The 15,683-nt window shown below is 39.6% G+C and overlaps 1 protein-coding gene across 1 annotated transcript; it reads right to left on the reverse strand.

The window, feature by feature from the left end:
- Window positions 1-12,047: 12,047 nt before the first annotated feature.
- LOC145089807 (uncharacterized) lies at window positions 12,048-12,524 on the reverse strand. Its single transcript, XM_079028202.1, has one exon. The coding sequence runs from the start codon at window positions 12,522-12,524 to the stop codon at window positions 12,048-12,050; it is 477 nt and encodes a 158-aa protein (XP_078884328.1).
- Window positions 12,525-15,683: the final 3,159 nt, after the last annotated feature.

Genomic DNA, 15,683 nt, shown 5'->3' on the forward strand with positions numbered 1-15,683 from the left:
AACCGATTTGTATATATTTATATACGTAATAAATATTTAATTTTATAACTAGATATTTTATATACAAAAAACTTTTTAAAAAAAGTTTATATATTGAAAATATAAGATTTTTAAGTGAAAATACGTTTTTTTGTATAAATATGATTTTATAAAGAAAAAATATATTAGAAACAATTCTTTGAGAAAAAAAGTTGTAAATAAAACTAAAGTTAGGATGAGTTCAAAATAAAATTCTAAAATTTGGGCAAAAGGGTAAAGTTTTGACCAAATTTGTAACAAAATTGAAATCTGGGCCAAAAGTGTAAATTTTGGGCCAAATTTGTAATAAATTTTAAAATCTTGGCCAAAATGTAATTCTTGAAAGTTGCAAGACATGTTGACCGGATCAAAGAGTTAAATTGAATACGATTACCGGTATTTGGAACTTAATTGAATTATATATATATATATATATATATATATATATATATATATATATATATATATATATATATATATATATATATATATAAGGACTAAATCGATTATAAGGTAAAGATGTAGGGACTTTATTGTAGTTTTCCCATTAAATAATTATAATTTTACATATCAACATAATATATAAATTATTATTTTAATAGGTAATTTCAATGACAATCAATTTCAAAAACATATATTTGTTAAATTTTAATTATAACATTTTAATAGGCATAACACATGGGCATTCGCCTAGTATTATTTAAAATCTGAAAAAAAAATCAAATGATAATAATAAATTATAAATTAAGATAGATTTTCCAAAAAAAAAAATCAAAATTTTATTATATAATTGAAAAGGTTTAATGACTTTAATCGTGAATGGTTTAAAAAAGGTATAAAATTTCCACGAAAATAAAATTATTATTTGTTTTTCAAGAGACTTAGACCTTTAGGTCATCGACTCATTGTGGTCCTGATAAAAAATGATAATTTATTTTTGTGTAATTGTGTATATTATTAGGTGTTGAAAGGTACACATATAGGTGTTGAAAGTGACATATTATCTTTAAATTTCATTCCATTTTGTAGATATTTATAAATATAGATGAGAATTTATAGAATCTACTAATGGTTTACATATTTGCAACTCATAAAGATTATGATTGGTTGTATGATAAGTGACGATGATTGTACATGTACCAAATGAGGTTGATACTTTTGTTGATATTCTTTTATGTTTATATTATTGTGATTCCGATAATAGATGATGACATAGTGTATTAGTGTTAGACTTGTTTATGCGACAATTATTTTTATCATTTTGAGAATTTATTGTGGATATCCTTTATCTTCTCGGTTTTTAACTTGTTGTGCAATTTTCATTAGTAAAACATTTTGGAATTTTATACTCCATATACCTTTGTACACACAAATGAACTATATATGGATTTTAGTCGCCATAAGTTAAAGCTTGAACATTCAAATTTAGGTTAAATCCTTTTGAAATGCTTGATTTCATGGTGTATTGGGTAGATGGAAACGAAATGGAATAGATAACATGATAGAATGAAAAAGGTAGTGGAATGAATCATTATTTTTCGTTATCATGATTAGTTGAGTCGGAAGAATGGAAAAAATTATGGATATCAAAAAATTTGATACTAAATAAATCTCATTGAAAGGTTTATTTATTAAGAACTTCATTAAAAGGTTGGAGTTTGTCACGTTAAAGGTTTGTGTGTGGATAAAGTTAGGATTTTTATTTATTAAGAACCTCATTAAAAGGTTTCTAGAAAGTTATAGCCTCTGACTTAACAGATTAAGAGCTTAACAAAGAGTATGTTTTGCCTAGTAGTCCTGACGCATCCTGTAACACCCTGTTTCGAATCGTTTCCATTGCAGGCTGGTGATCAAGGAGTGGGTATTAGCTGACGTAGAACCCTTGAAGATTTGAGTTTGGGCTCATTTGGAGGTGCATGATGTGGTTTGGATGATCCAAGTATTCGGTTTGTGTTTTGGAGCCCAAGTGTATCGGCAAAGGCATTGGTTCGATCCTTTTATGAATTTTGGATTTAAGCTTGGTTGGTTTTTAGGCTAAATAAAATTGATAGAAGCGTAGGGCTTCTCGTTATCTTTTCGTGGATATCAAGATCGCCGAAAACGGATAAATGACGCAAAAGTTATGACCATTTGAAGTTAGAGGGGTTTACGGCCAAACCGAGTACACATGGCGTACCAAGTGGGAACGCATAGCGTTCAAAAGGAAAATGGATGCGGGACAGATTGGGAATGCTAGGCGTTCACCAAGGGAACACAACGTGTTCGCTGGTTAGATTCAAAAGCTCATTTTTAGGGTTTGGTCCCCTTATAAGCATCATTATGGATCCAAACCTCTTCCATTCTTCAACCTCCATCCTCTGTAACCCTAAGAACGAAACCCTAATCTTTCCTTGTGTGTTCTTGGAGCTTAGAAGGCCATTAGAAGAGTATTTTGGTGCTTTTGAAGATGGTGTTCACTCTTGAAGGTTCATTGAAGAAGATAGAGCTTTTAGATCTAGAACCTCTGCAACATTTGACTCTCATTTGGGGTATCAAGTCTTAAATTTGGTGGTTATTTCTTTAGATCTCTTGTGTTGGGTTTTTGGACCTTTTTGGTCCCAAGGATGAAGCTTTATGGTTCAAATATGTTTCCTAGACTTAGGGTTACCACCCTTGGTGCTATTTGAGTCCCTAAGACAGAAAGTTGCCATCTTGAAGGTCTTGATGTGTTCATGCAGGAGTTAAGGTCACTTTCATGGGAGTAGAATGCCGTTTTTGGAGTTTGGGCTTATGTGGGGCATGCAAAGTCACCAAGTCAGTGACTTTATGGGTTTAGACGTTAAGTAGAGCTTAGATATGTGATTTGGTCCCTTGGTTTGAAGCATTAAGTGCTTAATGGCAAATAGGACTTAACAGAGGATTACATTGGGCGTACAAGCTAGTACGCGCAACGTACATGTCATGAACCCAATACGTGCTACGTATAGCTGAGTACGCCCTGCGTACTCAGTCAGAGTGCGTTTCGCACAAGTGGGCCTCAGTTTGGGCCATTCGTTGGAGTTCTTTACTTTAGGCTTTGGTGGACCATCAGAAATCAAATATTTTGGGCTAAGAATATGTTTGGGTTTAAAGGGAAGGCCCATTTGAGGAGTTTGGCCCAATTTGGAAAATTGGGCCATTAATGGGTCATTAGTGGGCTTTTATGGATTTAACAGTTTTAAGCATTGTCGGTGTTGGGCTTGGGACTTAGTTATGAATCTTGTTGGGTCAGGGGTAAAATGGTCAATTTACCCCCAAGTAAGGATTATGGATCACGGTTTGCGACCCAATTGCTAATTGGGTGATATTTTGATATTGATAGCTTAGGGAGGTGTCAGGGCAGCAACTAAGGATTCTTGCAGTGAGTTCAGCATTCGAGGTGTGTCTCCTAACTATTTGCATGGGTCGAAGGCACCAATGTCGGCCCATTTGGTTTATATACCGTAGGAAGACCCGAGGGTTAGCCCTAGGCATTATGTATGAAAGACCAGGAGGTGGCTCCTGGCACACTGTATGCTAATTAGCTAAGTAGGGTAGTACGTATGCTAGTTGTCTTTTGTGATGTTTGCATGGAAGACTAGGAGGTGGCTCTTGGCACTTGTCTGTAAGACCCAGGGGGTGGCCCCCGGCTTGGCAATAAAGACCACGTAGTGGCCCATGGCATAATGGAAAGACTATGTACGATACATAACACCTTTATTGATTATGATATATGTACTGCTCATGGTTATGTATGACAGTATGTGATTTATGTGCTTATATGCTAGACAATATCCGGTCGAAAGAGGCCGAAGGGGTATGCCAGCACCAAGATATGCTAGTCATTATGTTGATATGTATGGTATGTGGTATTTAGGGAACTCACTAAGCTTCGTGCTTACGGTTTTTAGTTTTGGTTTTAGGTACCTACGGTTTTCAGATAAAGGAGCTCGGAACGATCGCAGCGCATACACCTATGTTTTCCGCAACATGTGATTTTTGGGAATGAACTCTGATAAATATTTTATTTAAAATGCTTGTCAATGTGTAAACCAAGTTACAAATGCGTTTTAGTTATATATTAAAATGAAATTTTTGGTCATGAATTTTGGGATGTTACATATCCATTTGATGATCGCAGGGCATCACGTAGGGATCAATTGTGACTATCTTGGACAGTAGTGGACACGACACGTCTATGTGTTGATCGCGACGCGTATGGCGTTTACCGTTGACTTTGACATTAACTTTTTGATCAGTTTCAATTTGGTCAAACCTTTATGGATATGAGTATTGGACTAAGTATTAGTTTGTAATTGGTATTAGGTGGTTTGTGCAAGCTGAGACTTTAGACTTAGGTTGATAGCGTTAGGTGAGTTTTCTCACTATACTATATGTGACATTATATGTACTTAGTGTGGTAGGATGCTTATGAACTATTAGTGTACGGTTGTGTGATTAGACTAAAGTAGTCTTTTGTTGCGGTAGTTGGCTGATGTTAGAGATGATGACTAGGAATCGACAAGTCAAATGGGATGATGGTTGAATCTACAACCCACTGAGGTGTTGGTTGTAAGCCTACAAGTCCAAATGGTATGATACTTGGGAGCCTACAAGTCAGTTGGGATGATGGTTGTGAGCCTATAGGCCCAATAAGGTGTTATCTATGAGCTTATTGTTGGTATGCATTTTATGTGTGATGGAATATGTGGTTTACTGTGAAACTCACTAAGATTTGTGCTTACTCGATTTTGTTTAAAAGTTTTTCAAGTTGTTTTGGTGAGGGATGGAAGGGCATGACGTGATTGTACTCGCATGTGGTTGATTATGTTTTTGAGACTTCCCCAAAATTCTAATTAGATACTATGTTTTTATGATGACTAAAACAAATGAATATTTATATACCTTTTTAATAAAATGGTTTTTGGGTTATTTAACTATATTTTAAAAATAAATTTTTGGTTGAAAAATTGGGACGTTACACTTTACTATTTAAAACTTATTAAAATCAATAAGCATATTGTTTAATCCTTGAAACTCTTTAAACGAAATTATGTATACTTTTTACTCTTTTAAACTCTTTAAATGCAATTAATCACACTCGTAATCTTTTAACACTTTAAAACTCTTTCAAAACTAACTGTAACTCTTTAACACATCACATGTAATGCAAGTATTGTTGTGACACTTGATTATCAGGTATCTTTTAGTTTGGTCGTAAAAATTTAAAAGTTTGCATTTTGGCCCCTGTTACGATAGACGTAACTTGGAGTACGCATGTCATAATCTCCTTAAGTTGGACATGTGGATCTTTGAGTACGTTGTGCATACCTTAGCGTACGCTGGTCATACTCGCTCAGACCACAAACCTTAATTTTTAGGGTTTGGCCCTTATTTAAGCAACATTATGGACCTTGAGGCTGCCTCCTCATTAGCCTCCTTACCCTAAAAAGATTCCCATAAAACCCTAGCCTCCATTTGAGTGTTCTTGAGCCTTTGTTGTGATCTTGTGGTGTTTTCGGGTACCTTGAAGAAGAAGAAGCTTGGTGGTGAAGCTTTGGTTGAGTTGGAGCTTGAAGATCCAGAATCTTCAACATTTTTGCAAGCCTCATAAGATATAAAGCTAAAAACTTTATGACTCCTTAGTGTAGATCTTTTATGTGGGTTAAATCTTATGTTCTTTGGTCCCACAAGATAATTCTTGTGAGTAAATGCTACTCCAAAGGTTTTGAGTTGTTATTTTGATGTTTCTAAGGTTCATTGATAATAAAGTTTTCATATTAATGGTTAAGGACCAACCATGCAAAAGTTTATGGTCATTTTATGAAGAAAAAAATGCTAGATCTAGGATTTATACCTCTTGGAGCCACACAAAAGCTTAAGGTTTCCGACTTTATGGATTAAGACCTTATTTAAAAGTAGATCTGACGTTTCGACGTTAAGGTCTTAAGGGATTAAGCCTTATGCATGACAAAACGTCACTGGCCAGTACGATGGGCATAATCTAGTGGCACGCATGGTGTACTCACCAACTAGGCTTTTAAGCCTTGAGCTAATTTGGGTCATTACTGGGCCAAAATTCTTTTTGGGTTTAGGCCATTGTTAGGACATAAGTCTTTATGGATTTGGGTCACTTCTCGGCCTTTAGGTCTTTATGGATTTGGGTCACTTCTCGACCTTGGGCCATTTTGGGTTTGGGTTGAGATTAGTTAGGTCCAATAAGGGAAGGGTAAAATGATCTTTCACCCTAGGAGTCGGGATTAAGGATTTAGATTTTGGTTTTTGATTATGGCCTATTTGTTAACTAGGATTTTATTATTTGTAGTTTAGTGTGAGGACGTTTCGGTTCATCAAGTCGAGTGTTATTTGTTTATCAACGGATCGAGGTGAGTCTCTTCACTGTACTCGTGGGTTGAAGGCACCAATGTCGGCCCACTAGATTATGTATGTAGGATGGTAGTTGTCTTTGTGACACTTACTGTTATGCCTGTATGTGCTTGATGTCTTTGTGACTCTTGTTGATATGACTGTATGCTTAGTTGTAGGGGTGAAACAGACCCGATACCAGTTGAAATATATCGAAGGGGGTGAAATAGATACAATACCGGTTAAAAGAGGCTGAAGGGGGTGAAATAGACCCAATTATGTTTTGATTGTTATGTATATATGGTATCGGGTATTTTGGGGAAACTCGCTAAAATTTGTGCTTACAGTTTTATATTTATGGTTTCAGGTACTTCCAGTTCAGAAGGGAATGACCCCGCATGATCGCACCGCGTCCACCCATGTTTTTCGCACTTTTATGATTTTGGTAATTATACTATGATGGCCAATTTACTTTGACATATTTTTGGATGTTTTGACATAAATATTGTTGGTTTGGGTTAAATTAAAAATGAAATTTTTACCTATGATTTTTGGGATGTTACAAGTTAGTATTAAAGCCTTGGTTTGAGGGATTCAGACACACTTTCAGGTGTGTCTGAACTCAAACCAAGGAATAGATAATCTTTTTGGAAGAAAAAGAGTTTTCTAAATAAGCTTTTATAAAGAAAAGGGGTGTGATGCGTGTAATCAACCAAGCTCAAGTAAGTATTCCTAAAATACCCATACATGTTATTCTTTCAGTATATGCATATGTGTATAACATGATAGACTAGGGCTAAGGATCTGCTAAAAATTGCATATTAGGATGCTAAGAGAGATGCATCTATATGCCAGTTGTATGAACCCTTAGAACTGCATGCTAGTATGGATTTCAGCTGATTAGATAGAGTGGCTTGGTTAGGTAGTGTTCTAGTTTAGAACTTAATGCTCGAATGTTGTTTGCTTTGTGTATATAGGGACTCCAATAGTGTTGGCTAATTATTAAGTGAATACTTTAAATTACATGTTGGGGAGATTAAATAATTCTCGAAGGTTAGGTTTAACTCTATTACACAACTATTGTTTAAGTCTAACTATTGTAGAGTGGGACATAGCAGTCGAAAATTATATGGTACCGAGAACATATAATTATATTTGTGAGATATTTAGAAGACATTGGAGGGGAGTCTCTTCTACAGCTGATAGCAGGGTGTAACATTCGGATGAGGTATTTTCAATTTTAAACCTAAGTATGCAAGAATATTGCATTTTGACCCTTGGGTTTGAGAAAGATTGTAGGAATGGCCATAGTGGCATTTTGTTGACTTTGGAAAAATGGGTAGTATGTTGGGCGTACGTTGTGCACGCTAAGCGTACTGGGGCAGACCCTAGTACGCCGGGCGTACACCGCATACATAGGGCATACGTGAGAAAACTTCAAACCCTAACTTTTAGGGTTTGGTCCATATATAAACATCATTATCACCTTATTTCTCATTCCCTTATCAGCCTCCATTTAAGAAAGCGTCCCTCTAGCAAACCCTACGTGATAAGAGTTCATTTTGAGTGTATTTGTGTGCTTTGGTGGTGTTCTTGAAGAAGAAGTTGGTACAAGGACTTTGGAACTTGGAAGCAACTTGGATTTGGGATTCTTTCCTTGTTAGCAACCTCCAGGAGGTAAAAAGCTCATACTTTGATCACCCTATATTGTAGATCTAACCATTTCTTCACTTAGGGCACTTTTGGTCCCAAATATGGTGATTTTTTAGCATGGCATGCTCTTAACCAAATAATTCGTCCTTTCAGACCTTATGAAGGGTCTTAAGTCATAAAAATGTGGTCTTGATGCTTAGTTTTTCTCCATGCATGCTCTAGAAGATCTTAAGGCATTAAGAAGGATTTTGTGTATTAAGCACTTAATGGACATGCAAAGTCATAAAGTTGGAAACTTGATGACTTTAGTGGTATTTTGGACTTGGATTTGTAATTTGGACAGGAGAACTTAATGTATTAAGCTCTTATTAAGAATATGGAAATTTGAGCGTACGCCCTGCGTAAGCTAGAGTACGCACCATGTACGTAGTTAATCTCCTGACTACGATCAAAGCCCGAGTACGCCCCGCATACGAGCCCTTGGTTGACTCGGCTGGGTTGACTCGGTAGCCTTGTGGATTTTGACCAATTTTGACCAAGGGTATTTTAGGAAATGTTATTAATTTAGAATGGGAAATGTTTTAACATTTAAAATTTTGGGTTTAGCTGGTTGTCGGAGGGTGGAGTAGGAACTACGCCCAACTCCTCATGTTGCAAAGCTTATGCCCTAGGCTGGGCAATTACTGGGCAATATTTACTGTCGGATGATACCAATGCCCAGGAATGGCGTGTCTATGCTCATTCCCCAACTACGATGAGATTTCTTGTAGGCAAATCCGATGTTCAAGTTGTTGGTGACCTTCGTTATGTTGCGGCCCAGGCTTCTGCTCTGATGGTTGCAGCCGCCGACCGGGTTTGTTGCGTTGGGGTGACCGAACCGTGGCTGAGACCTTTGCGCAATAATATTGTAAACCTAAAGTAGGAACTCTAGGATGAAGAGGCTGAGCGTCGCATTCTCTTTGAACATAATTGTGTCGTGGCCTGCGAGAAAGCCATTCTGGAGGAGCATGTGCTCACTCTGGAGGGCCGAACTAAGCGCCTCATGGATCAAGTAAGCTTTCTGACCCGAGAAAAGAACATGCTAGCGAATAGATTGTCCCAGTGCCAACATCAACTGGCTAGAGCATGTGTTGATGGAGCCATTGCTTGGGGTGAATTGCAATGGGTGCTAGAGAAAGGAGTGGTTCGTGCAATTGATAGAGTCATTGAGAGCACTAAATTCGCCGAAGGGGTGTGTTTATGGGGATTGTGAAGCGCTTGGTTCGAGAAGGGGAGAAAACTGGGTGAGTGCTCCACGTCTTCTGGTAAATTTGAAGTTCCGGGTCCCGACCAAGTGGCGAGTAGAGCCAAGGAAGTCAACACTGCCCTTACGTCTTTTGTCAAGGCGGATTTTGCTTGCCTCTTCCATTTAAGGGAGCTATATTATGATGGATTTCTCTAATTTTGTGGGAAGCAGAGCCCAGGAGGCTCTTCCTCATACTTTGAGGGCTGATTTGTATGTGCCCTTTGTTGATTTTGAAATAGATGTGCCTTCCCAAACACTGTTTGCAAGGGAAGGGATTGTACATTTTGTCATGCATTGTCACGGAAGTGCTCTCTTCCTTTTATATTTGTTGTACATGCATGTATGTACATTTTGATTTGTCCTATAATAAATTCAAGTTATGGTTGTTCGACGTTTCTACTATGATTTGTATTTTATATACTTTCCCTTGTTCTAGGGTTTACGTCGTATTGGCTAGAGTGCCACAAACGTCGCATAGCTGCTATTACTAAGCTATGCTTCATTGATTCGTGAGTTCATTCGGGCTTAATGTGTTAAGCCGCGAGATGTTAGCCACTACTGAGGGATGTACTGTATGTCTAGCTGCCAATACATAGGCTGAGATTGTCGCCTCGAGGCCTTATACTGTTGTATTATCAAGGGAAAGGTTATGAACGTTTTAGAACCCCTTTTTCTTGTGCCTTTAATTGTAATTTTTACATTCTCAGCTCTGAGATGTTATTGGCACATTGTAGGTAAAGATTGTGACTCTTTTAAGACCTACGGTTGCATTCTTGCATAGATTTTGCTCAAGTAGCGTAGGTGATCAACCATCGTTGCTACTTGGAAAATATGCACAACCTCTTTACTTTTTGCAATTTAAACATAATTCTGGAAGGCTCTTTCGAAATGTAAATTATAAAAGAGAGGATGCAAATTGATAGACACTTGGTGTCTAAGTGCTAGGGCGTATGCCCGACTTTCGTGTCAGCGTCGGGAGTATGGTTATCCTGTGCGGAGTTAGACCATGCTCCCCGTTGGGCAGTGACGTCCTTTACTCTTTTGCAATTTAAACAGAATTCTGGAAAGCTCTTTGGAAATGCAAATTGTATTAATCTTCTTTTTTTTAAATGAGAGAAAGGACATAAGTTGATAGACACTTGCTATCTAAGTTCTAGGGCACGTGCCTGACTTTTGCGTCAGGGTCGGGAGTATGGTTATCCGATGCAGAGTTAGACCATGCTCCCTATTGGGCAGTGACGTCCTTTCTTTACCTGATGTAGATGAGCCTTCATGGGTCGCAACTTCCTCTTGCTTCCCCTGGCGGGGTCCGGTGTGGGGGAACAATGTGTCGCTCTTCGTGCTCTGGGGTTGTTGCCGCCTTCCTTTCTCTTTAACCCGACGAGTACTACGAACATGGAAGGCGCCTCCCTTTGGCTAGGTGAGAGTTCCATCTGTACGATTATGTACACCTACTCCTCCCCAAGTAGTGTGTTGAAATGTCGGAGGAGTCACTTTGCTTTCCGAAGGCCTTTGCCGGTGCTCTTCTTTGGGAAGACTTGCACGCCATAAGTGTTGGATTAGTGTCTAAGGCTGTAACTATATTTGGTAAGTACTTTACCCGGTTGTGCATGGTCCTTTTGGGTTGCCTTCACCATAGCAACTTGACAAGGTGATTTATATAGAGAGAAGAGATATTATTATTATCAATGTATTATAAGAATAATATGTTAAAGGAATAATAATATTATTTGATTGATATAATTCATAAATTAATTAGGAATTAATTTGGTGACTTAAAGAGATTAATTGAATAAAGGGGCATAAACTGTCAAATGTGTGATAGTTATGTTTTAGGCTATGAATCCTTATGGATATGGGAAGGGACGATTCTAAGGATATGGATATCTTAGAAATCGTCCAAGGCCTTATCTAGAAGGATCTTTGGATTGCTTTGAGGCTAAGTTATCCAATTAGGGTTTAAGGTGAAACCCTAGAAGCTCATAGTATAAATAGACCCTTAGGGTTGGAGAAATCGGATACTCTATGTTTGAGGAAACCCTAGAGCCGATTTCTCACCCCTCTCCCTCTCTCAAATCATCTTCTTGCTAGTAGGTGTTTGTAAGCCATTAGAGGAGTGACAATTATGACTCTAAGCTCCAAGGAAAAGAAGTTTTTAAGCAAGTAACTCAAGGTATTCTTCTAGATCTGATTTCATATGTTATGAATTGTTTGTTTACACTAGATCTATGATTCAAATTCTTGGATACAAAGCATTTTCAATTAGAGAAACCTAGATCCAAGCATTAGGGTTTACATGTGCACATAGGAAAGTTCTTATGGCTCAAACCCATCAATAAGGGATGACATTTTGCTCCTGTTGGTGGTATTTCTTGTGCTCACCCCCTATGTTTTGAGGAAATTTGGTTTACATTTACCATCATACAGGGTTTTCTCTGTATCCGAAGTTGCTCTTATGTGAGGCCTAGCATGAGTGTCAAGTATTGGCCATACAGGTGCATTCACCTGTGGGCGAGCATTTCTTCGTTGTGTATTTCGCACTCTGTGTGTTGGTTGAGCGATCATTGGATTAGTGTTAGTTTCTTCCTGTGGAGGATGGGTTGTGAGCCGACTAAACATGTCTCGCCATCTCTTCTTTAATTCTTGAGTCGACACTCGTGTTTCATCATATTTCCAACCAGGGGGTCTCAGTCTCGTGATTGTTGTCGTTTGGACACAATTGGGTTTCCTACCTTGCTTCTCGTTGAACATTACACCTGTTGGCTGGGTTAGTCGCTATTATCGTGGTTGAGCCATCACTTGTGTTGAATTTAACGACGTCGTGGGTGGTAGAGGGGATTGCTTGCAACTGGAAAAACGTAGGGCGTCCTAAGAGAATGTTGTGTTCAGGTGTGCAATTGACAACCGAGAAATCGAGCACCCTTATTATCTCCTTTGCCTTGTCATGGCTAACCAGAGTGAACGGGAGTTTGACTGTTCCCGTCGGCCTGATGCGGTGACCAGTGAAACCAACTAGCGAGCCCTGGCGTGGTGGTTGGAGGTACTCTTTCCACTCAACGGGTAGTTGGCTAAGGCATTGCTCGTAGATCACATTGACTCGGCTCCCATTGTCAATGTAAACTTGTTCAACACGGTGTCGACTAATGAAACCGGTGATGTGCAATGGATCGTTGGGATCCCAATTCTCCAGCCTTGGTTCATTCATCGAGAATGCTATGTTGAGGACATTTTGGTGGTATGACCTTGCATCGGGATATCGGATTTGGCGGTTGGTGCATGAGCGAGGCTCTGTGATGCTGAGTATCTCGACCCTTTTTTCTCGGTCTTTTCCTCCATCCCTTTGATTTTAGGGTTGATGCTTATCCTCGTTGAATTTTGCCCTGAGGTCTTTTTCTATATCGACAATGTTTCCTACTAGTTGCTTTTCATCAATCTCTCTCTTTAGCACTGTACAGTCACTTGTATCGTGAGTTTTGCTTTTATGGTACTCATAGAACTTGGGTTTTTCTTTGTTTTCTTTGGCTGGGCTTTGTTGATTGCGTGAACGCCGGTATGACCGCTTTTGTTTTCGTCCTTGTAGAACGGTCTGTACCATCTAGACATATGTCGGGGTGACGATTGTACAGTTGTTGGTTGCCATCCTGCCTTCCTTAGTGGGCCGAGACTGGCCACGACACTACCTCCTCCTGCTTTTCATATGCATTGGCTATAACTTTGATATTGGTCTCTTTTCGCTCCTCTCCTTCGATTTGCCTCATGTATTTTTCAACACGGTACTTGATTTCATCATGAGATTGGGGAATGGTTCCCTGCATCTTCTTTGATAGGGGCCCTGGGAGTAAACCTTGGGCAAAAGTTCCTGTTACCAGGAACTCTTCGTGTCCTGGAACATTCAGTGTTGCCAACGTGAACCGGTCATAATATTCACAGATTGATTCCCCCTCTTTCTGCTTGCATGCCATTACAAAGTTAACATCCCCCTTGCTTTTCCTTAATTGCATGAAATTATTGAGGAAAAGGTATTTCAGCTGTTCAAAGCTAGAGATGCTACCTAGCCTCAGAGATTTGAACCACTTGTCAGCGTTGCCAGTGAGGGTGCAAGGAAAATAAGTGCAAGTGAAGCGACGATCCATCTTGAGGGAGGTCATCGTCCATTCATAATTGTCAATGTGGTCGTATGGATCTGTGGTACTGTCGTATTTGGGCATGTGTGGGATCATCGTTGTGTGTGGGATCTCGTATTGCAGCAGCTCGTGACTGAAATTATAGCTGGCGCTTCACATGGGATTGTCCATGTATGAGGACAACTTCCCACTGTAAGCCATGTGTTGTTGTATTTGGTACGAGCTTGCATACATCTGGCTATGCATAGTCGCCAACGATATATATGACTGATACGGGGGTAAGTCTAGTATTGACCCAAATTGCTGCATGTTGTGTTGCCCTATTGGGGGAAACCAGAAACTTGTATGAGTACCTTCCTGCGTATTGTTGCGCATTCGGGTTGAATGACTGCTACGAGGGGATTGACTTCGGATTGAACTGGGAATTGGACGTCGAATCTGAAAGAACTGGATCCCTGACCCTCCAGGTTCTGCGTGCTTGCAACTTGTGGTTGAGTCGGTATATGGATGAAACCTGGGATCTGCTGTTGTGGTGCATAGAGCGGCATATGTAGCAAGCCTGCCATGGTGGTATGTGGGTAAACCATGGAGGAAATATGTAATTGTGGCTGGATGGTGTGGGGGATCCAAGTCCCAGTGTTGGAGGTGTGCGGGAGAGGCTGTTGTTGTGGGACAGGGTCCCTGTTGGTTGTGTTGCAACGATTTGCAGAGTTGCAGTTACGATTGCAACTTGTGGATTGGGTCGGTTGTAGGGCGCCATAGATTGGCCGCAGGGATTGCATTCATCACTACTGTGGAGCTCGGTGGAGTTTGTGAAACTGGTGTGAGGTTTGATGCGTGTTCTTCCTGAATAGAAGGTTGTCCTCCCTCTAGTGACTGCATCAGACCCAACAGACTTTTCTCCAATATTTCGGACACTATTGGGATTTCACCTGCCATTGTTGCTTTGTGGATTTGTTTCATGAGTGTATCGTTCTAGAGATACACCCGGATGGCGCAAAATGTTGTGATATGTTGGAGACAGTAGAGTTGAGATTGTCAGTGGGCTTGGTGTAGTTGACCTCTCCTGATATCACAGTACAAAAATGGAAAATAGATCATTAGTCGACGTCCGGGAGGGGTTCCCGGGACGAATGTCCGACGATCTAGTTAGTGTTTTTTCTTAGAGAAAAGAAAGAATGTTCAGTGGAAAGAGAGCCCCCTTCTTCACGAGGAAGAATGATCCTTTTATACTTGGTTCTAGAGGCTTGTGGACCTCAACTAATCTGTTGGTCATTCCTTCGTGGGGCGTGATGTGGCGGACTCCTACTGGAAGATCCTTCGTCACGTCCTTTTTGCATTTTCTCCTCATTGGCTAGAGGAAGATCTTCCAGTTATTACGGAGATCGTGGCTATCATCTGACGTGCACGTGGGACGCCCTAAATGGGCTCACGTTCGTCGTGATGTTATCCTTGGGTGAGGAAATTATAGCGATGCTCTGCACCATAACTGTCACACCTATGCCTTTCGTGCTGGTGAAAGCCCGACTTTGGCCTCAGACTTGGTCCGACTGAATTCAGCTCAGGCCAAGGCCATTACTTGTTTTGACTTCTCTTTTTGACGTTCCCTCTAAAGGGTACGTTAACACCCGGTAAGATCATATCGGAGGTAGGGTCCATTTGGTATACTGTGTATACTGTTTGGAAATCCCACTTTAAACGTCTCACTAAATCTAACCTAGACATCACCCCCATAAGTAGATCAATAAATAATATGACATGGAATTACTGATAAATCTTATTTATAAATTCATAACAACAACTATTAATATAAATATAAGTTACACTCTAAATAAAGTAAACGTAGTTTAACTTACAGAGTTTCTAGCAAAAACCGGAAAATTACGCAGGTGAAAGCTCTATCTCTCAGATGCTCCAAGGCCTCGCTAAAGTAGCTAGAAATTAGAAAGTAAAGGGGCTAGGGGTACGAGAGAGTTCAAAAGGATTCTGAGAGAAAGTGGTAAAGAAATGAGCTGAAAAAATGAAGTTTATATAGGGTTGGAAAGGGGGGAGGCACTGCCTTCCTTGTCTAGGCGCGAAACACCTCTGGTCGGGGTGTTGACGTGGCTTCATTTGGATGCTGACACATGGCGGATTTTGGGTGGGGTTGCGTCGGCTGTTAGAAGCACGCCGCGTTTCTTGTCTACGCACGTGAAACTTTATTTTTTTTCAAAAATTCATATATTTTTCATACGAGCTCC

Source organism: Lactuca serriola, chromosome 2, assembly GCF_051521515.1.
Source record: "Lactuca serriola cultivar US96UC23 chromosome 2, Lser_US96UC23_V15, whole genome shotgun sequence".
Classification (NCBI taxonomy): domain Eukaryota; kingdom Viridiplantae; phylum Streptophyta; class Magnoliopsida; order Asterales; family Asteraceae; genus Lactuca; species Lactuca serriola.

Excerpts from the sequence above, each read along its gene's own strand:
- LOC145089807 (XM_079028202.1), bottom strand. The coding sequence starts at position 12,524 with ATGAATGAACCAAGGCTGGAGAATTGGGATCCCAACGATCCATTGCAC.